The following is a 22,650-nucleotide window of genomic DNA, read 5'->3' as shown; positions in this document are numbered from 1 at the left end:
CAGTGAAATAAATCAGGATGTTTGAAGAAAAAGAAGGAAACGTCCTATAGTGTAAAACTTATTACCTTTATTAAGGATGATTTAGCTAAATATACACTCACAAAAAAAGTGCCTGTAGCCTGTCACCTGGTATACTCATCCTTGTTGTGGATCAAAGATGGAAGCCGCTGTCCTGGTCCTTCCTTCGGAGCAGTGTGTGTTCCACGGAGAGGATGTGACGTCGGCTGAAGTTGCAGCATCAAACCTCGACACGTTTCAATCAAAGATCATCCTCAGGAAGTGCAAAATCCGCCATATTGGTATTTATACCCTTCAGCCGAATAGTTAATTGGTGAGGATCATCCGCAACATTGCTGAGTACCTTCAGCGTTACAATAAACTGGGCTGCAAACTACTAACTGCGAACCTGAAACTCTCAATTCACTATACTGTTTTGCGGCACAACACTCAAAACGCTCGGTAAATACCACATGAAAAGGCATTAAACTCAATTCACAGAAGGAAATTAATATTAAAATGCATGTGGTAAGGAAGTAGAGCTCCAGGTATACAGTATTTAAGACGTAAAAATATAATAGGCAATTTTGAGTAGTTTCTACCTTTTTGGATCAGTTCTCTCATCATTAATGCATTGAATCCTAAATATGGAAATCATTGGGGTTGATTTACTAAAGGAAAACTTTTTTTTTAGTTTTGGATAGAGTGAAGGTAGATTAGAACACCTGTGGAGGTGGATTAGAACACCTGTTAGATTTTTATTCTGGTCTGTGCTCCCATTAAGCCTGCCATACATGGGTCAAATTCCAAAAGAATTTTCTTTCAAAAATCTTTTCCAAGAAATTTCTTTCGAATTTCGCACCATTAATGGGCCACAGCAACGGCCGATTTTTGAGTGACCATAGAATTTGAGTGATTGAGTACGTTGGAAATTTTTTGAAAAATGAACAAATTTCTAATCAATGATGAGAGAATCGTGCGTAATGTAATCAAAAAAGAAATGAGCATGAGCTGACCTGGAAAGAAAATTCATGGCCACAAAAATTCTTTTCTGTAGCAACATGAGGTGAAGTTAAAGGCTTGGTTGGTCAAATTTTGAAATCAATGGTGGCACCTTCGGATTACAAAATGCACAAAATTTCCAATTGTCTAAAGAAAATTAGTTTGAAATTTGACCCATGTATGGCCTGCATTAGATTCACCCTCTCTATTTTTCCTGTTTACCATTATCATTGAAAGTGAAAGTAAAATAAAATCCTAATTTTGGAGTTGTCCCCAGAAAAGTAGTAGAGGAGACATCTTCCAATGGGGCACAGATGGTAATTTAAAAAAAAAACTTTGACAGGGGTTATAACCCCCCTACTCTATACAGAATAAAAAAAAGTTTTGCCTATAGTTCTACTGTAAGGCATATAGACTGTGCACTTTGCATGTTGCTCCAGAGCTTAGTACATGAGGTAAAGCTTCACTTTACAAAGAATACCCAATCGCATACAAGGAAAAAATAACAGCATGTTTTCTTGCACATGATTGGATAATGGATAATTTAGAAGAGCTTTCCCTCATTTACTAAGCTCTGGAACAACTTCACTTGCAAAGTGCTCACTCTGTGTGCCTTAATAAATAACCACATTCATTTAGTAAATCTACCCCATTACATATAGTAAAATATACTAATTTTCTCCTGTCATTTCGCCAGATTTTTATAGACTTTTTTTGCGTATATACAAGCATATACATAATTTTCTGCAAAAAACCTTCCAATCACTACAAACATAATGTACATACATATCACAATGGTCTAATCCCTTGTTAGAACATATATGTCTTATATGTAGTGGGGATACTTTTCTTTTTCACAAGTATTTTTCGAGATATCTTCCCACTGACAGGTTCCCACTGACACCAGTGATATTTTTAGCTATCTATAAGGGGGTAATTCTTCCCATTGACCACAAGTTTAAGGGGCATTCTTCCCACTGACCATCACACTAATGTATCATGAGTTGTAGATATAGTCATTTTAGCAGGGGCTTCCTGAGACTGGAAAGTTATTTCAAGGGTTCCTCTGTGCTGAAAAGGTTGAGAAAGGCTGCTTGAAAGTAACTAAAGACAAACCTTCTTTTCCGTTTTGGATGAAGTAATGGAGGGGTATAACCCCTATTTTTTTTTTTTTTTTGCCATCTGCGTCCCCATTGGAAGATGTCCCCTCTTTTATTTTTTTTTGGTGAAAACCAAAAATTTGCAATTTTCATTTACTTTCACTTGCAATGAAAATGGTAAACAGATGGGGGCAAATAGAGAGGTTGAATCTCCCTAATGGGGACAGACAGCAGTAAAAACCTAATAGGTATACTAATACCTCTCCTCACTATCCAAAACTAAAACACAAAATATCTTTCTAAATGTCAAATATTCAAACAAAATAGTATCAAAAATCACACACATATATAAATACCCTTCTTCTACCAATAAAAAAGATAATGTTGTAGAAGAAGGGTATTTATATATGTGTGTGATTTGTGAGACTATTTTCATTCAATATTTGACATTTAGACAGATATTTTGTATTTACTTAATTTAACTTAGTTGTTTTTGATACACCACGTGTGTCCTGTGAAAGCAGCTTCCCTTTGGTATGCTAGTCACATTTTTTCTTTTGTGTTAATACATATACTGCTGGGTGACTAACTTAGTGCTCATATTTCTGCAGTTTAAACCATTTACTTCTTTATTAGCAATAAAAACTGGGAGGGGTTCTAAGCCCATGGTTGAAAGAAAGAAAATTGCATAGTCTATGACCATTCTAAGGAAGTGGGATCGGGTACCTGTCAAAAAAGGTACCTGTTCCCTGTAAAAAAGAAAAAAGAAACGTTGAAAATGTTAGGGACTGTGGTAGGGAGTTGAATAGGTTGCAGTTTCACTTTTGAGTGAAAGGCCGCTTTAAGGCTAGGTTCACACCTATGCAGTTTGCGTTTGATCCGTTTCTGCAGTGCTTTGCGGTGCATTTAGCGTTTTTGACGTGTTTTTACATGTTTTTAATGCGTTTTGCTTTTTTTTTTCAACTTGTTGCTGGGCACAATATAATGCAAAACGCATCAAAAACGTGTCAAAAAACGCATAAAAAATGCACTACATGCTTTTCTGCAGCGTCTCCATTGAAGTCTGTAGAACCAAAAACGCAACATTTTGCATTTATAAAAGTCCCTGACCCTTTCCAAAAAACGCACCGGGTGAAAATGCGGAGATGTGAACCTGTCCCATAGGAAGTTATGTTAAATTGATTGCTGTGCATTTCTGCAAAATGCAGCAGAAAACGCATAGGTGTGAACCTAGACTAAATGTAACCCCTTCAGGCCAACTGTATGCAAATATGCAGCCCCACTGGACTGGGCTTTTTTCCATGGGGCCGCTAATTTGCGTACCTGTCCTTGTGCACAGATACTGGGATCTCACTGAAAGCCCTGGGTCCTGTTCTAACGGTCGGTACCTGGAGCTCCCGATTCTGGGTCACTTGATCCATGTGATAGCATCTGATTTGACTATCACAGTGATCAGTCACTGTGAAGCCCACCCCCATGTTTTCTCTCTCTGAATGGAGGAGAGAGATATATTGAATCTCTCTGTCCTTTCTGAGAGAGAAAAAAATATATAAAAATAATTTGAATTAATAAAAATAATAATAATTTTTTAGAAAAAACACCTAGATTAAGGTTTGATCTAGGTCAGTGCCAGAGTTAGTGTTTGGGTCAGGGTCAAAGGTCAGGGTCAGTATTTTTTGAGGGGGTCAGGATTTTTTTTTTTTACTTATTATCAGTGTCAGTTAGTGGCTGGAAAAAAAAAATGCAAAAGGCGCACTATTGTGTCTGGGCCGTACTACTGCTACAAACAACAGTTAACATACACATATGTGGTATCGCTGCGATCGACAGGAGCAGAAGAAATTATTTTGTGTTGTCCTTTGTAGGTATATTATGGTAGTAGTAAAAAATATATAGGAAAATTTTATATTTTTTTTTTTTTTTACTATTTTGGGGCAGTTTTCCTTTGAAAAAAAAATCAGGAGATATCTATTACCATTTGCCACCAAATGAAAGCCCAATTTGTTCTGAAAAAAAAACAAGGTATAATCCACCTGAATGCAAAGTAGTTGTGATTATATGTACGGTTTTGCTAATACCTGTCAGAGTTGCAAAATTGTGCTTAGGCGTTAAGATTTGTCTTACTCTTAGGTGCTAAGGGGTTAACTAATATATGTTTAAGCCCTGGTTCATAGTGATGCGGTGAGGAATTTGCAGCGTTTTCTGTGCGATTTCCACACCACATCAGAATCGCACCCTGTTCATGCGAACTGCTGCGGGTGTGTATGTCAAGTTAACAACACCCCGAAAGTGGTCTGCAAAACGCGGTGCGATGTGCAGAATCGGATCGCATAGGTGTGAATACCCATGCGATCCGATTCTAGTGCGGACCCAAAAAAGGGTCCTGCATGTTTTTGGTGCGGGTTCGGTGCGATTAGAGCCATACAAAATCACACAGCACACAAATCGGATGTGATTTGCACAGGAATGCGGTGCAGTTCCTGTGCGAATCACATGCGATATACTGCACTGCATATATCTGAACCCAGGCTAAAACTATGAAAGCAATAAATAACAAAACATACATCCTACTTCTCTTATCTTTTAATTAGACTGATGTTCTTTTTTTAACTGTTTTTAGTTCTTTTAAAGAATCATTTTGAAGAAGACATGCTGGTAGGTTATATTGGCTCCTCTCTAAATTGGCCCTAGTATGTGTATGAATGTGAGTTAGGGACCTTAGATTGTACACCTCTTGAGGGTTAGGGACTGATGTGAATCTACTATGTATGCAAAAGCGCTGCGTAAATTGATGGCGCTATATAAGTACCTAAAATAAATAATAAAAAAAGTAAGTAAGTTATCTTGTAGAGCGGATGCCAGTATTGGGTTCTCCTTGATTTTCAGGAACCCTGCCCCTGGCCTGAATTGGCAAACTATTGGAGCTAGTCAGAGAGTGAGATCCAAGAGTTATTTGGCGGAAAACATTCAGAAAAAAAACACTGATGCCAGCGCGATTGGAGTATCCGGTGTCTTGATATAGAATGAGAGGTACCAGGAAAATATTGACAAGTCAAGTGACAAGACTGCTAACCTGATTGGGGCAGCCAGTGTAAGTGCTTCCCCCAACTGTCAGATAAGGGAGAACCTCTGCAATGCATGGTAACACATTTGTCTGGGTAACTTTCTTGGCAAGTTGATGACAAGTGATAGTGTTTCTACCAAATGCCTGTTTGTCTGACACTGCAGTGGTTTCCATCAATTTCCTTCACAGATTTGATAATTAAATTGCAAACTGGGAATCAAATGCAGTCAAGGGTAGCAGATGGTCAATGTGTTTGCCAACTTTTACATAAAGCACTTGGCAGAGAGTGAAGTGGTCCTTAGTATCTAACCCACAGCACCCTGTACTGAGGGCAGTGGTCTACTAGTGTATACTAGTGGTCCACCAAAATGACAATTCTTGGACCAAAACTGAAAATTCTGGATGCATTTGACTGAAACCAAAATGGAAAGTTTTTTTTTTTAAATATATTTTTTTATATATATAATTGTATTGTATTTGACTTTTTATTAATATCATGAATGTAAATGAATAGGAATTTATTTTCAGAACCTTTCGGCCAATAGGCTGCTTTTACACTGAGCAGTTTTTGCATAAAAAAAGGCACAAGAAAAGCTCAAGAAAAATGCATCCCTTTAAATTCAATCTATGTATTTACACTGGTCCATTGCGCTTCCCTTACGGTGTTAAAAATCCTGCTTGCAGCATTTTTGGTGCATATTTGGTGAGGTAATAAAAACACACCTCACAATTGAGGCCTGGTTCACACCAATGTGTTTTTAGGGCTTTTTGCAGAAACACGCTACAGTCCATTTACTATGGTTTTCTTTGGGACACAGTCACATCTATGCTTTTTTGAGCTGCTGCATTTTTGGAAAGGGTCAGGGACTTTTTTAAATGCAAAATGTTGCATTTTTGGTTCCATGAATTTCAAGGGAGACGCTGCAGTGTAGTGCTTTTTTTAAGGCATTTTCACTTGTTTGCCGCATTTTGCGTTTTTAATCTGCCCAACAACAAGTTGGCCAAAAAAAGTAAAACCATTCAAAAAATGCAAAATGTTTAAAACATGCAAGTGCATAAACGCAAAATGCACTGTAAATCGATAATATGCAAACGTCATTGGCGTGAACAAGGCCTGAAATGCATTGAAAACACATAATGGATTCATTTTACATTTTTAATCTGCCCAGCAACAAGTTGGTCAAAAAAAAAAAAAATTCAAAGAACATTTTAAAAATGTGCCTGCAAAAATGCAAAACGCACTGCAATATGGACAAAACTCAAACTGCATTGGTCTGAACCAGGCCTGAAATGCATTGAAAATGCAGCAAAAACACCTGTGTTGCGTTTTTGATGTGTTTTGTGGTTTTAACCTGCCCAGCAACAAGTTGGCCAAAAAAAACAAAAAAAAATTTATAAAAACATAAAATGCATTATAAATGCGTAAAAAACATGCATGCAAAAATGCAAAGCGCGCTGCAAAAAGCACTGCAAAACGGATAAAACCCAAACTGCATTTTTGTGAACCAGGCCTGAAATGCATTGAAATCCATCAAAAAGCACACGTGTTGCTTTCTGGTGCTTTTTTTTTGAGTCACATGACCTATGAAAAACACACACTAAGTCCTGGTTCACACTGAATGCAACTTTTAAATCGGGCTACTTCACTTGAAATAGCGTGATTTCAAAGCTGTAGATCAATGAGATTTGTACCTCCGATTTCATTTTGGCTTGCAACTTCTTTTAACGGAAGTCAATGCAAGTCGCAATGAAATCAGAAAAATATAGTGCAGAAACTATTTTTTTAAATTGCTCTGATTAAGACAGTGTCCTAAAATACATTAGATGCGATTTCAGGTGTGATTTGTAAATCGCATGTCGCACCTGAAGTCGCAGTGGTATGACCGGGGACTAAACGTGGTAAAACTACAACAAAATCTCAGTACAATTACTGCAAAATCACAGGCAAAATCACGGGTAAAATCAAACAAAATTGCCTGTTAAAATTGCGCATTTTCAGTGGCGATTATCAGCACCTTTTTCCCTGTCTGCAAAATTCCGATACATTTCGTCCATCGATATACCAGTGCACCCCAATTGTATACCACAGAGTTGTGGTCTGTTGTGTGTCACAAAGAGTTCTGTAATATGGAACATATGAGGTGGCACAGTGGCTTAGTGGTTAGCACATCTGCCTTGCAGTAAATGGGTCATGGGTTTGATTCTCAACCATGGCACCTCTTGCATGGAGTTTGTATGTTCTCCCTGTGCTTGCATGGGTGTCCTCCAGATGCTCTGGTTTCCTCCCACACTCCAAAGACATGCTGGTAGGTTAATTGGATCCTGTCTAAATTGTCCCTAGTATATTTATGAATGTGAGTTAGGGACCTTTGATTGTATACCTGTTGAGGGTTAGGGACTGTTGTGAATGTACAATATATATATATGTGTAAATTGACAGTGCTATATAAGTACCTTAAATAAATAACATATAGCTCATTATTCAGAGTGAATTGGTCCATAGTATGTAACACATCATACAGAGTGATATTTAGAACAGTGTACAGGACATTTTCACCTTCCATAGATACAGTGGAGAAATGAGTGTAGCCATACAGCATCAGGTAGTTTGTTGCTAGATAAGAAAAAAAGGCTAAAAAAAAGAAAACTAATATAGGCACCTAACCAAGGGAGTGGAAAGCTGCAGTGTAAATATTTGTGCTTTCAAGTTTGACCTTGAGGATTTACTGCCTTTCCTGACCAGGCCATTTTTTGCAAAACAGCCCTGCATTACTTTAACTGACAATTGCGCAGTCATGCAACACTGTACATAAATGACATTTTTTTCCCACAAATAGTGCTTTCTTTCGGTGGTATTTGATCATCTGTGTGTTTTTTATTTTTTGTGCGATAAACAAAAAAAGACCGCCAATTTTGAAAAAAAAAAACAATATTTTTGACTTTGTGCTATAAAACAAATCCAGTAAAAAAATTTAAAAAATCAAATTTTGGCATAAATTTAGGCCAAAATGTATTCTGCTACTTGTCTTTGCTAAAAAAAAAACTCTCAAAACATGTAAATTAAATGGTTTATGTGAAAGTTATAGCATCTACAAATGACGGTATATATACTGGAATTTTTATTTGTACTTTTTTATATACTTATTGCGGGACTGCAGCCAGCAATCTGACACTGGGTGGGATCTGACAAACTGCCACTGACATTCCAATGACACTAGTACAGTGATCAGTGCTAACAAAAAGCACTGACACTGTACTAATAACACTGGGCAGGAAGGGATTAACATTTAGGGCAATCAAAGGGTTAACTGTGTGCTGTTTTACATCATGTGCTGTGTGTGTTTTACTTGGGAAACATGCTGCTGTGTATTTATCTGCTGTATTTCTCTGCTATCCCTCCTCACTGGGCAGATTAAAAGAAGCAGGAGCCATTGGCTCTCAATCAAATCCAGTGACGAGAGAGCAGGGGGTGGGGCTAGGGCGCAGACAGGGAGGAGCAGGAGCAAGCCTGCACAAGTGCCCCCATGAAAAGTGGCTTCACTCAGCGGGGGGGGGGGGGGAGCCAGGAGCACCAGCGGGAAACCCGAGAAGAGGAGGATCGAGGCTGCTGTGTGCAAAACCATTGCACTGAGCAGGTAAGTATAGCATGTTTGGTGTTTTAAGTAAAAAAAACAGAAGCTTTACTATCACTTTAAGGGAATCGCTAGGTGAACCCCAGGCCACCAGAATTAGTGTCCCCACCAGAAGATTTCCCCTCTATTACATTCTGGGGACAACGAATACTAAAAAAAAGTGTTGCATTAGTTATACTTTAAGTGATTTTTTAATGGATATTTAACTATAAGTAAATGTGACTTTATATTTGACAAAAATATGGCTTTGATGATACAAACTAATTCATTAATTTAAAAGACAGGCATCTTGTGGTATTGATCCATTTTCTGTTGGCAGTGATGCATTCACTCAGAACTCTAAATCAGGTTTATTTAAAGGGAACCAATCAATAAAAATATAAATGCTGGCATTGCAGATTTAATTATAAAGTTGCTAACTTTCGTTATGTCATTCTCATACTTGCTTTTGTGACCTAGAACAAATATGCATATATGGAGTTAAACGTTCCAGATTCCACACATGTCCTTGGTCAATGGCTTGCTTAGCAGTGAAGTCTGGAAGAACCCCCAAAGCTTGACAACCATGTTGACAGCAGCTGCTTTTGTATTTAATGTTGCAGCAATCCACGTTTAACTTTCAGACTTCTTCAAATTAAAGTATGGTAATGAATTCTGAATGAGTTAGTGACATCATTTTCTAGATAACCTACATCTCATATGTCAACAAGGGTCATGGATTTCCAATTAGGCATTACCGTACTTAGAATATACGCTGACATCACTATTATCTCAGCATGATGATATTAGGTGAAAAAATATCGCTTACATGTTGACGTCAACTCAGAAAAATCAAACATTTGAAAATGCGCATCAAATAGAGAGGTTGAATGATTATGTCATTAATTTATTGTCATAAGGCTGTACATTCTGGTACATCTATTACCCAGTAGATGTGTCACTGAGGGCTTAGGATCTAGTGAACTGGAATAAGTTCATAGCATGCTGTCAGCAGAAATGTAAACAATGAGGTCTGAACTACAGCTAGCTGCTCTATTGTACTCAACAAGATCCACACATCCACTGCCCTCCATTGGGAGGACCAAGTGAGATAACTGCATGAAAAAGTCTCCGTCAACCTAAAACACAAGCGAGGAGCTTCATGAACTGCAGATCTATGTCATTCTGGTGACACTTATTACTATTATAAAAAACACACTTTGTCACTGTTCAAAGAGGAGGTTCCAGGCCCCCCCCCCCCAAACAATTAAAAGTCAGCAGCTACAAATACTGTAACTGCTGACCTTTAATATTAGGATACTTACCTGTCCAGGGGTCCAGCACTGTCATCGCCCAGGCTAGTTTTTCACTAGCCTGCGTGTCCCCGGCACCAATATTCCAAGTAAGTCCTCATGCACATGTGACGTATTTACAGCTGCTGTTTTTGGCTTTTGACGTTTTTCTACAGCCAGTAAACCCCCCTATTATCCATGCACACATAGACTGTAATCAACGTTTTTTGGCAGGGGCGTGTTTTGGCTGAAAAAAAACCCAGACCTAGTGGGTTTCTAGAGGAGTTTTTTATCTGTAAAAACACTCTAATGCTAAAAACGCGGTAAAGCACGGTAAACCATGGAAAATCACAGCAAACCAGTGTTTTTGGACTTTTTTTGACCAAGAAAGAAAAATCTAAAAAACGCAAATGGGAAAAAATGCAGCAAAACGCCACTAAACGCTAATACAAAAACACTAAAAACCACTGAAAAACTCACATTTTTAACGTGACTTTACACAGCTATTGTTACCAGCGTTATTAAAACGTCCAGTGTGCATGGAGCCTAAGGGACGTACCTGAGGGTTCCTGGCATTGGCATTCCAAGTAAGGGAAACTGGAAGTGAAGCCTTGTGGCTTCACAGCTGGTTTCCTACTGCACATGCGCAAGTCGTGCTGTGCCTTGTGATTGGTCCCATAGTCTTCTGGGACCTGTGAAATGTGTCAGAAGACTGCGGGGGCAAGGAGGGGGCCGAACTTCCGGCTTAGTTTGCCACAGCAAACTGAACTGGAAGTGAGACTGGGTACCTGTCAAAAACAGATACTCGTTCCCCCCTCCCCCCAAAAAAGTGCCAAATTTGGAAATGAATGGGGGAGAGGGTGCAAACAAGCCGAGCTTCCCCTTTTGGGTGAACCTCTACTTTAAAGCCCCTATAGAAGAAGTCTGCTTTCCAGACCTTCATCTCATAATGCACAAGACCATAAATGCAGGTATCACTAGGTATAGAATTCAGCCCTGTCCAGTTGAAATCTTAAAAAAAATTCAAGAGTAAGTACATAAAATGTGAAAGTCCTATAAAAATAAAAGATGCAAAATTCACTCAATACATGTGTTACCTTAAATCACATTATAGCTAGAATTATTTATTTTTTCTATTTGCTGAGAGCAAAGGAATTTTGCTCTCTGACCATTGTTGCCTATATTGGCCTCAGTAGATAGTTTCTGCAGGTGCCCAAAAGACAGCAGCTTATCACCTGCTCTGGTCATGTGTACATTGGCACCTTATATAAAATATGTAAAATGTAATATGTAACTGCATTCATTGGTGTATTTTTATATCTGCCAGGAGCTCGGCTTTAAGCAAGACAAAAGGGGTTATATCAAACTAGCAAAACTGTGCAGGGTGGACTAAAAATCCAAAGTTGGAGGTATTTTTATGGCAGCTTTATTAATATTGGTGGTTCACACATACTATGTACAGCACAACATAATGCAGACCAGGGGCGGACTGACAATTTGGAATCTCGGGCAGTGCCCGAGGGCCTGGGGTCAGTAGGGGGCCCCATGAGATGCCTCTGGTACCTTTTTCATAGGCTTTTTTGAGTTTGGGCAAGGACACAGGGGCCCCATGATCCCCTATTGCCCAGGGGCCCCATGAATTGTCAGTCCGCCCCTGATGCAGACACATATAGTACAAAAGGTACAAAGTGGAGTGGTGTGGAGCATATAGTGTGCAGAGCAGCACATGGAGTATATAACTTACAGCACAGTATATGGATTGTGGTGGTCTAGACTAGAGTATGAAACATACAGGGCATTTTATAGAGTGCAGGAGCATAAAGCATGTTATAAACAGGATATGGAGTGTGACAGTCCAGAGTATAGAAATTCTCTGAAATTATTATGTAGTTATTTTTTTTTATTTCAGGTACTTATATAGTGCCATCAATTTATGCAGCTCTTTTACATAAATATATTGTACATTCACATCAATCCCTAACCCTCAAGGGGTGTACAATCTAAGATCCCTAAGTCACATTCATACATACACATGTTAAAGCCAATTTAGAAAGGATCCAATTAACCTACCAGCATGTCTTTGGAGTGTGGGAGGAAACCAGAGTACCCAGAGGAAACCCACACAGGCACAACATACAACCTCTAGGCAGGTGGTGTTGTGGTTGGGATTCAAACCAGCAACCCTAGTACTGCCAGGTGGAAGTGCTAACCATTAAGCCACTGTGCAGCCCGCAGTGATGCAGTATCAAATAAAACCACAGGAGCCTGCACTTTAAATAAATTACATTTACTGAAAATAATTGCAAAGCAATAAACATGTGAAACAATATTGTAACTGGACTGAGAGGTGTCCAGAAGTACGAAGCATAAAACATTGATAATAAATGTATCCAGGCATTTGCCTAAACTGCAAAGGCAATGTATCATGGCATGCAGCTTGCACAGCCTTGAGCCCTTCCCCACATGACACTGATGCACTCTTGTAGGGAGAGACCCCCATTGATGGCTTCATCCCATGCCACTTTCTGGAGGAATACATCACTCATTTAGATATGGTACCCTATGGATGTGCTTCACTTTCAGCAGCTGCAAGAGCAACAGCTCTAGACTCCAAAATGAGGCTTCTAAGCCTGCTGTCAGAATTGGCATCCCCACTTTAAAAGGACAAACAGAGTGATGGAAAGTCTCTTGATCTCATAAAAAGACACCTATGTCAAATTTAGAAATACATGGCTCTACGTGATTGAGTTTACCTGTACTGATGAGTTTACCTGTACTGATGAATTTAAACAGCTACAAGCCTGTCAATCAGTTTGATGTTATGGCAATGCTGAAGGATGGACACCAGGAGTCGTAAGCTCTTCTCCTTTGCTTTGATGGTGTGTATCCCTCTGGATTACACCCTTCCCTGCCCCCCCTGTTCTCCTCTTACCCTTTTGAATCCTGGTTAATATTTGCCCTCCTTAACCATTACACGGGCACTACAGGGACTCCTCATATTCTGTGAGACAGAATCCTTCACAGTTATACAATGTCACTCTCCATCATGACAGGCCCCTGAACCCCCATCGCCCACACTTACTGTTCTCATGTCATACCATGACTAGTCACATTAGCAGTAGTTCTAGTAAAAAAGGTTTTATACCTTGGGAACCAGATTGGTATCCCCCCCCCCTCCCCCTACACTACTGTACTTCAGGCTAAAGCACATTCTGAACTTGGTTTATGCAGTTTTTTCTTGACATGTCCTTTTTTACTTGCTCTATTACCAAACGCTTTACAGATCTTGAAGATAAGTTGGCTTTTCACTCTTTAGTCTTTTGGTCACCGGTCTGTACTGTCCACTCCTAGTTGTGCCTCTGTTTGTATACTGTTAAGTAGAGATTCGAATGGTAAATAAAAGTCAACATTGAGCAGACCAAAACTGATCAAAAAAGTTATGTGACTGAAGGCGATACAGACCATCATCATAGCCTTTAGATGTTACACTGTTGCTCTAATGCCCTTTCACACTGGCCCTGTCTTTTCCATTCAGCAGGGGATAATGGAACAGATCAACAGCTGAACCAAAGCCGAACAGTATGGATGTCAGTTTTTTTACATCTGTGTCCATTCAGTTTTGCCCTCCTGGAGCCAAAGGGACCCATCCTAGATCAATAGACAGGTGGATGTAAACAGACTTGTCTGCATATCCAACTACCCTTAGATCTTTCCTGTTGAAGTCCAAAGAAGTAGAAAGGAACATAGAATTTCTGGTTTGTTTGTTTTTTAGACCCAGAAATACTGGCAATTTTGATCGACGTAAGGGGGTTATTTACTAAAACTGGAGAATGCAAAAACTGGTCTGCATAGAAAATGATCAGCTTCCAGGTTTATATTGTAAGGTGATATGGTTACGCTGACTACATATAATTTGTGAGTTGGCAGGCAGGTTTTGTCATTGCTCCTTTTTATAGTTTGTTTATTTTCGAAAATAATTTTCTTTGCTTCTGGCAGCTGAATAGAGAAGTGGGAGAGTGATAGTAAACTATGTGCTGCTGGCAGTCGGGACAGTAAAGCTGAGCTAAAAAAAGATACATTTTCTGTCCATCTACTTCAACCAAAAATGATCCTGAAGTGGGGCTTTAAAAATAAGTTAGGGCCCCAAAATCTGACCATACATACGTCAATTTTAAGGCTTTTCCAACCAGCAAACCTTATATTTTTTAGATTTGAAAAGGTCTTATTACTGTGTCCCTGCTGGTGAGATTCACTCCCCTCATTTCTTCTGGTACCTTTTATCATTTAGAGAGATGAGAAATTTAAAATAAAACTTAGACTTGTCACCAAAACAGTAATTGAGAGGAAATCTTCCAATGGTCACATCTGCTGTTTGTTTAGGAAGGAAATTTCCCTCATTTTGTAAAGATTTTCTATTACTTCCTGTTGCAACTCCAGGACAGGAAGTGAAGAGAAATATTCCCAATAGGAACCAGATAGCAGAAATAACAGGCCAGGCATTTTGACCCTTACCTATTCTGGATAAACCTTAAAAATAGAACATTTTGTCTACTTTAAAGTAAATATGCAAGTTAAGGGTATGCAGTATCAGTATTTGATTTTACACACAGGATTTGTAATAAATATTTATATATATATATATATATATATATATATATATATACATTTTTTTTTCTATAAAATGGAACTCAAGCCTAAACCTTGAGTTAGGAAATGACTAAAATCCCTGTCTCTTTTTTACCACTGTTTTTTTCCTGTTGGGTTGGATTTTCTCCACCTTTTGCTACAGAGGCATGGTTACCAGAACAAGACATAAAGGGAAATCCTTTCACTGTGGTCCTATGCAGTAACTAAAATGCTTTCACAGTAGACTGTAGAAGGGCTAAAACCTCTTTCAAATTTTATTTGCTTTCTAGGTTCTCACTGATGAGATTTATCTTCACTTTCCCCAATTAAAAAAAAAAAGTGTTTTTACAGTTCAACATGTATTAATGTGAGTTATACCATAAATGTATATAGTTACTGGATTTGCATTTATTATACTTAATGTGACTTCATTTGTATCTTTTCCTGTCTTTCAGGCAAGTCTTGTGGAATATGCCTTTAAAGCAGAAAGAGGATTTTTGGTTTATGCATCTCAGCACCAGCAGCCCTCAGAGGTAGGCACAATGGATATGCTAAAATGTGGTAGAGTTTTCAGTGTCCAGAGACTTTATGCCTGTTACAGGATACTTATTGGCAATATATGATTTGTGACATCTATGGACACATTCGGATGAATAGGCATGTACAGACACAGAGAGCAGCAAGAGACAAAAGGATTGATTTACTAAAGGCAAATAGACTGTGCATTATACAAGGTACAGTTGCACTATGCAAGTGCAATTACTCCAGAGCTTTGTAAATGAGATAAAGATTCACTTTGCAAGGAATACCCAATCATGTGCAAGGAAATTTGAAAAAAAGCACTTTTGCGTTGATTGGATGATGGAAGTCAGCAGAGCCTCTGCTCATTTATTAAGCTCTGGAGCAACTGCTCTTGCAGAGTGCAACTGCAAAGTGCACAGTCTATTTGCCTTTAGTAAATCATCCCAAAGTATCTCTGCAGTTAGGCTGACAGGTGATTTTGGATTGCTGGAGCCTCTCAAACTTTGCAAAGCACTGACAGGCTGACAGGAGTTAGTGTAGTTCACATGTATTTACACATCCATTGGTTACCTGTAGTTACGGACAGATGTCCTACCCTGGATGCCCACAGAAGTGTGTACGCATCTAAGTGTGTGTGTCTGTATTTGGGGGAAAACAGATGACACTATCAGAAATGAAGCTAAGGATTGTTTGCTATATGTGGCAGAACAAGGATCTATATCCTAGTGCAGAGACTGCCGAGGTCCTTAAAGCAGGCAGTTTACTATACTTTTGGTCACTCCCTCCCTTCTCTTTAGTATATACAGTAATTACTAGGAATTTTCATGTTTTATGCCCTGTAAATAATTGAATACTGCCCCCATCCTTGCACTTCCTTTCTTATCGCCTAGGTTAAAGTAATGTACCTTCAGTCACTCGCAGCCTCTCAGGATATTCACGTCACACTTCCCAGCAGGCTGCAGGTCAGTAACACAAAATTTCACGTCTGCATTGATGCCAGCTATGCAGGCGTAAAATCTCATGATACTTTAGCACATAGGCTACATTCACATATCAGTTTGTGTGTGGCCAGGGGCAGCCACCAGCATGGCAGTTGTAAATGCTGCTGGTACACACAGTGTGCAACCAACAGGGTCGGTGCTATACTATTTTGCACCCTGGGCAAGACCAGCTACTTGCGCCCTCTCCCAAAAAATAAATAAATACATTTTAAAAACAGTAGAAAATATGAAGTCAACAAAACATGAACCTGCTAAATTGATTTTAATTTGCATAAATAACTGCCATAAGATGCCATCAGCACCAATATTAAATACAAAATATATATTAACTAAATATAATTTAACTGTATTAACCAATCAGACAACGAAACAAAAACAAAAAAAAGAGACAGAGTTACAAAACTCCACAGTGATCAGCAGCTGCCAGCTGGCTTGCAGTAAGGGACTGCGTCTGAGAGTAACACTGTAAGGAGAGGCAGCTCAACTGCTACACTGGCCTCAGATACCCTGCATCTTTCTCTATCCTTTCTTGCTCCCCTCAGCAGAAGGATAGTTCATGACATGGCACCTCCATGACCCTCCATCCTCATAGGCTCGGCTCACCTCTAATGGCTTCTGCCGGGGCGCAGAGTCCAGGCTGCAGCTCTCAGTGAGGACAGGTGGCCTCCCAGCACTACATTGCTTCCCTCTCATACACATTGGGCCGAGATCATCCTACTCACATAGGGTTAACCCTTCAACCAGAGCACACCTATTGATTGGCTTCAACTGTGTAGAAGAAGGCACTGGACATGCTCCATTAGGTCACTAGCCGGCTCCCTGTTACAGCTGGAGAATCATGTATGCCAGTGTGTGTACCGGAGATGTACAGGCCGATCCTCTGATCAGAGACTGCTGGTCCTGGGCTAATGTCATCACTTCCAATCCTAGGTGGAGCCAACACTTCACTGCTACATGGAATACTGATATATATACAGTATATATATATATATATATATATATATATATATATACACAGTTGCAAGAAAAAGTATGTGAACCCCTTGGGATTACGTGGAGTTTTGCATGAATTGGGCATAAAATGTGCTCTGAACGTCATCTAAGTCACAACAATAGAAGAACACAGTCTGCTGAACATAATACTACACAAACATTAGATGTTGCCATGGTTTAATTGCACATAATATGTAAACATTCACAGTGCAGGGAGGAAAAAGTATGTGAACCTTTGGATTTAATAACTGGTTGACCCTTCTTTGGCAGCAATAACCTCAACCAAACGTTTCCTGTAGTTGCAGATCAGACCTGCACAATGATCTGGAGTAATTTTGGACCACTCCTCTTCACAAAACTGTTTCAGTATAGCAATATTCTTGGGATGTCTGGTGTGAATCGCTCTCTTAAGGTCATGCCACAGCATTTCAATCGGGTTGAGGTCAGGACTCTGACTGGGCCACTCCAGAAGGCGTATTCTGTGCTGTTGCAGCCATTGTTTTCTTGAATTACTTGTATGCTTTGGGTCATTGTCCTGTTGCATCACCCATCCTCTGCGGAGCTTCAGTTGGCGGACAGATGGTCGTACGTTTTCCTGCAAAATGTCTTGATAAACTCTGGAATTCATTTTCCCATCAATGACAACAATCCGTCCAGGCCCTGAGGCAGCAAAGCAGCCCCAAACCATGATGCTCCCTCCGCCATGTTTCACAGTGGGGATGAGGTTTTGATGTTGGTGTGCTGTGCCTTTTTTTCTCCACACATAGTGTTGTGTGTTCTTCCCAAACAACTCAATCTTGGTTTAATCTGTCCACAGCATATTTTGCCAGTAGTGCTGTGGAACATCCAGGTGCTCTTTTGCAAACTTCAAACGTGCTGCAACATTCTTTTTGGACAGCAATGGCTTCCTCCGTGGTGTCCTCCCATGTACCCCATTCTTGTTTAATGTTTTCCTTATTGTAGATGTGTCAACAAAAATGTAAGCATGTGCCAGAGATTTCTGTAGGTCTTTAGCTGACACTCTGGAATTCTTCTTTACCTCATGCAGCATTGTGCGCTGTGCTCTTGCAGTCATTTTTACAGGACGACCACGCCTAGGGAGAGTAGCAACAGTGCTAAACTTTCTCCATTTGTAGACAGTCTGTCTTACCGTGGACACATGAATATCAAGGCTTTTGGAGATACTTTTGTAACCCTTTCCAGCTTCATGCAAGTCAACAATTCTTGATCGTAGGTCTTCTGAGAGCTCTTTTCTGCGAGGCATGGTTCACATCAGACAGTGCTTCTTGAAACCAGTAAACCCAAAACAGGTGTGTGTTTTTTAAGGGCAGGACAGCTGTCAGCAACACATCCAATATCATCACACTGATTTGAGTCAAGGTTGGCTCACTCCTGGCTCCAGTTAGCTCTGGGAGAAGTCATTAAGCTAGGGCCTCACATACTTTTTCCTCCCTGCACTGTGAATGTTTACATGTTATGTGCAATTAAACCATGGCAACATCTAATGTTTGTGTAGTATTATGTTCAGCAGACTGTGTTCTTCTATTGCTGTGACTTAGATGACGTTCAGAGCACATTTTATGCCCAATTCATGCAAAACTCCACGTAATCCCAAGGGGTTCACATACTTTTTCTTGCAACTGTATATATATATATTTCTGTGTGTGTGGATATATATATATATATATATATATATATATGTGTACCAAATGGTCATGTGTGTGGACAGGCTGTGAGACAATTGTGCAGAGTAAAGATACCATCATTCCTTGTGTATGAGGAGAGGCGGACTCTGCAGAGAAATGAAGAATTCATACAAGAGGTCCATAGGCCACAGATGAGAAAGTGTCGGCCTGTGCTGCACCAAGGCACCCCTAGGTGGCAGTGCATCCTAGGCTGCTGCCTAGTTTTCCTAGTGGAAGCACAGGTCCTGGCAACCAGTAATAGCCATCAGTTGTGTTTGTTAGATTTGTGCTCTGTACATATCAATAGCTGGCGTTGCTGCAGTACACGTGTAACTGCGATTACGTGCGTATGTGGGTAAGTGCAGCGTGGTGCGGCAGAGTAGTTACACGGAGTCGGGCTGAGGAACAAGCACTTGTATTAAAGGAAAGTCTCAACTGAAAAGACAGTCCAATGGAAGAGTGCCATGCCAGGGAGACACTCACAGTTCCTTGTGACTTGGGAACACTGAAGATTCAGATGTACCGACAGTGTCTGTGTCAGGGGGCAGAATGTGGCTTGGCCAGTCTGGTGCCGAAGGAGATGCTTCCAAAGCAGGATAGCATGTTCCTAGCCTGTCCTTCCTCATCAGGAACCTCTTCCTGCCTCTATAACTTTCCTTGACAGGCCGGTGCTCATACCCTCTCCTATCCATTTTACAAAATGTGCACCAAAATCTGGGGGCAGGGACTTAAAAAGACTCTGCTGACCCAAGATGGCCACCAGGGGTCACCTGAATGCATCGTAGCCAACCGGAACGCGGCCTCAGGGGATCAGGAAACTAAAAAGAAACCAGGTTTTTACTGACTTCCTCCCCGGCTGCGGTAATGCTTCAGTCACTACCACCTACAGTAGTGAAAGCAGACTGCACCTACCTACATGTATACCAACCCTGTACGCAGACAATGAGCATCCAGGGTTGGCATTTATGTGAAGTTTACAAAGAGGCCACAGCTACTTGGCCAGTGTTTATGCGGTTATAGCGTTTAGTCACCTCTGAACACAACGATCTATTAATGGCTAAACTGTCATGTGAATGTAGCCTTTCCAACCTGCAACCTTCTGAGATGTGTGATTGACTGTCCTAAGGGGCTGCAGGCCGCTAAAAGTACATCACCAGCAGAAATGAGGAAGTGGGAGGATGGAGGAACTAAATAAACTGTTTTCAGGTCAGGAAACATGAAAATTCTTTGCAACTCTGTATAGAGAGAAGGGAAGGACAGAATGACAAAGTACAAAATGAATGGTGAAAGGTCTGATATAAGAAGTCAGCTGGTGATGAACCCTGCTAAAGTCTATCTAAAACTAAATGGTTACTTTTGAGAAGCCTTAACCTTTGGCTGGTCATACACAGGATTTTTCTATTTTGCAACATTCAATGCAGATTAATAATACAAATAAAATAAAAGGTTGCTATAATATAACAAACTAGTCCACATAAAGCCACTAGCAGCATGCTATCTCTGAATCACTGGATTGTTTTCTTGTGCGCTATTCATCAACACCCATGTAGTGAACAGTATACCCCTTTCTCTAGTTGAACAAAAATAGAACTATAGCATACAATGTTCAAAATGGTTGATAAAAATTATATTGGTCCAAAAGGTTTTCCAGTACAAATTATTTTCTGTATAGCACGACCCCCTAGAGCAGTGATGGCGAACCTTTTTGAGCCCGAGTGCCCAAACTGCAACACAAAACCAATTTACTGATTTCAAAGTGCCAACACTGCAATTAACCACTTGCCTACCGGGTACTTCTATACCCTTCTTGCCCAGGCCAATTTTCAGCTTTCAGCGCTGTTGCACTTTGAATGACAATTGCACGGAACATTGTACCCATATGAAATTTTTATAATTTTTTTCCCACAAATAGAGCTTACTTTTGGTGGTATTTAATCACCACTGGGTGTTTTATTTTTGTGCTATAAATGAAAAAAGAGCAAAAAATAATTTTAAAAAAAGGTTTTCTTTGTTTCTATTATAAAATTTAGCAAACAGGTAATTTTTCTCCTTCACTGATGTGCGTTGATGAGGCTGCACTGATAAGGTGGCACTGATAGGTAGCACTAGTGAGGCGGCACTGGTGGGCATTGATGAGGAGGCACTGATGATGCACTGATATGCAGGAATGATGGACACTAATAAGGAGCACTGACTGATAGCACCAACTGGAGGCACTGACTGGCAGCACTGACAGACGGCACTGCTGGGCAGCACTGACAAATGACACTGTTGGGCGGCACTGCTGGGCACTGATGACAGCATGCAACCAATAACCGGCAACTGTATTTACATTGGGGTTCAATGACACAGCTATTCACGTGGTAAAAGGCCACTGTGATTGGCCTTTTACCTCATCACTGACAGCGCCGGGTGCGCGCCACTGGGGATGTGCAGGGGGCATGTTCTGGGAGGATGCCCATGGACGCCCTCCCAGAACTAGACAACCGCGCTGTAGCCGTCTTTCGGCTATAGCACGGTTGGCAAGCAGTTAATCTCACCTCCGGCAGTGTCAGTGTGGCTTCCAACCTGGCAGCTCATTCCCATCCAAGCTGAAAATGTTGCCTCTGGCACCGGAGCAATGTGGGAGCCGCTTCCTCTCATCCACAACCATCCCTGGATACGTCACCCGTGGTGCCAGAGCCATGTGGGAGCCGCTTCCTCTAATCCACGCCCATCCCGATACGTCACCGCTGGCACCAGAGCCATGTGGGAGCCGCTTCCTCTCATCCACGCCCACCCTGGCCCCAGAGACATGTGGGAGATGTAGTTCGATGGGGGGCGCAGTGTGGACAAGATCTGGATGGCCGGTCAGTGTGCGTGGTCCTTGTGCGCTCATCTTCTTGGAGTGCCCACTGAAATGGCTCTGCGTGCCAGCTCTGGCACGCGTGCCATAGATTCGCCATCACTGCCCTAGAGGGCCGCTGGATTTTGGGTCCCCCTTCACCTGCACAGCCAAGCAACGCACATTGTCAACAAGTACTCCACAGTAAAAAAGCCAGTCTATGAGCTTGGTTTGATCATTTATTAGGGGATGATAACTTGGACAGGGGTAGGGTAGTATGGGATGTCCAGAACTGAATTCAAAGCACAAACTGTGAGGACAATTGCAGACAACTGGCACAAAATCCCAAACTGTACTCCTTTAAGAGAAACTTCCAGACTGACTGTAGGGATTCTGAACTTTTCCACAAAAAAATCTAATGCAGGCAACTCAATACTTGAAATGTTCCCAGCAGGAATGAAGGTAGGCTGAATACCGTCCCTCCTGAAAATAAGGTAGCTCTTGCAGCCGACTGTTTTCTCCCTTGTAGGCTTGGAGGGGGGGAGCGATGAACAAAATAGAGATAACTTACTCCGTCCCTGATGATTCCTGGAGCAATTATGATGACTTCTGTGCAGGCCTTCTACTGTACAAATCCTTCTTGCTAGCAGGATGTCACAGCAAAGCCTGACTAAGATTGCAGGGGATGAGGAAGTCTCTGGCTCCTTTTATTTTCCCTCTCTCTCTCTCTCTCTCTCTCCAGCACACCTCTGCCTGGAGGTAGAGCCCCCCAGCATAGCGGTCTCCTTCATGTCTCTGGATCCTGGAGGGGCAAGAGTTGTATTTTCCTAGACTGCACGGAACACAGTTTCTTCTACTTGTGAGGGAGACTGGAGAGTGCACATCGCTGTCCAGTGTACACTATCATTGCTTGTAATCTGGCAGCCTGAGCAG

The 22,650-nt window shown here is 40.8% G+C and overlaps 1 protein-coding gene across 2 annotated transcripts in view; it reads left to right on the top strand.

The window, feature by feature from the left end:
* CAP2 (cyclase associated actin cytoskeleton regulatory protein 2) overlaps positions 1-22,650 on the top strand; it is a 195,172-nt gene that overhangs the window by 56,837 nt on the left and 115,685 nt on the right. For both annotated transcript variants that reach the window (XM_089682282.1, XM_089682283.1), the window contains exon 4: positions 15,148-15,225. In XM_089682282.1, coding sequence (XP_089538408.1) covers positions 15,148-15,225 — 78 coding nt within the window. The remainder of the gene's footprint in view (positions 1-15,147; positions 15,226-22,650) is intronic.

Source organism: Staurois parvus, unplaced genomic scaffold, assembly GCF_062004578.1.
Source record: "Staurois parvus isolate SC_StPar_1 unplaced genomic scaffold, SC_StPar_1.0 ptg000287l, whole genome shotgun sequence".
In the NCBI taxonomy this organism is placed as follows: Eukaryota; Metazoa; Chordata; class Amphibia; order Anura; family Ranidae; genus Staurois; species Staurois parvus.
This window is presented reverse-complemented; position numbering and strand designations above follow the sequence as displayed.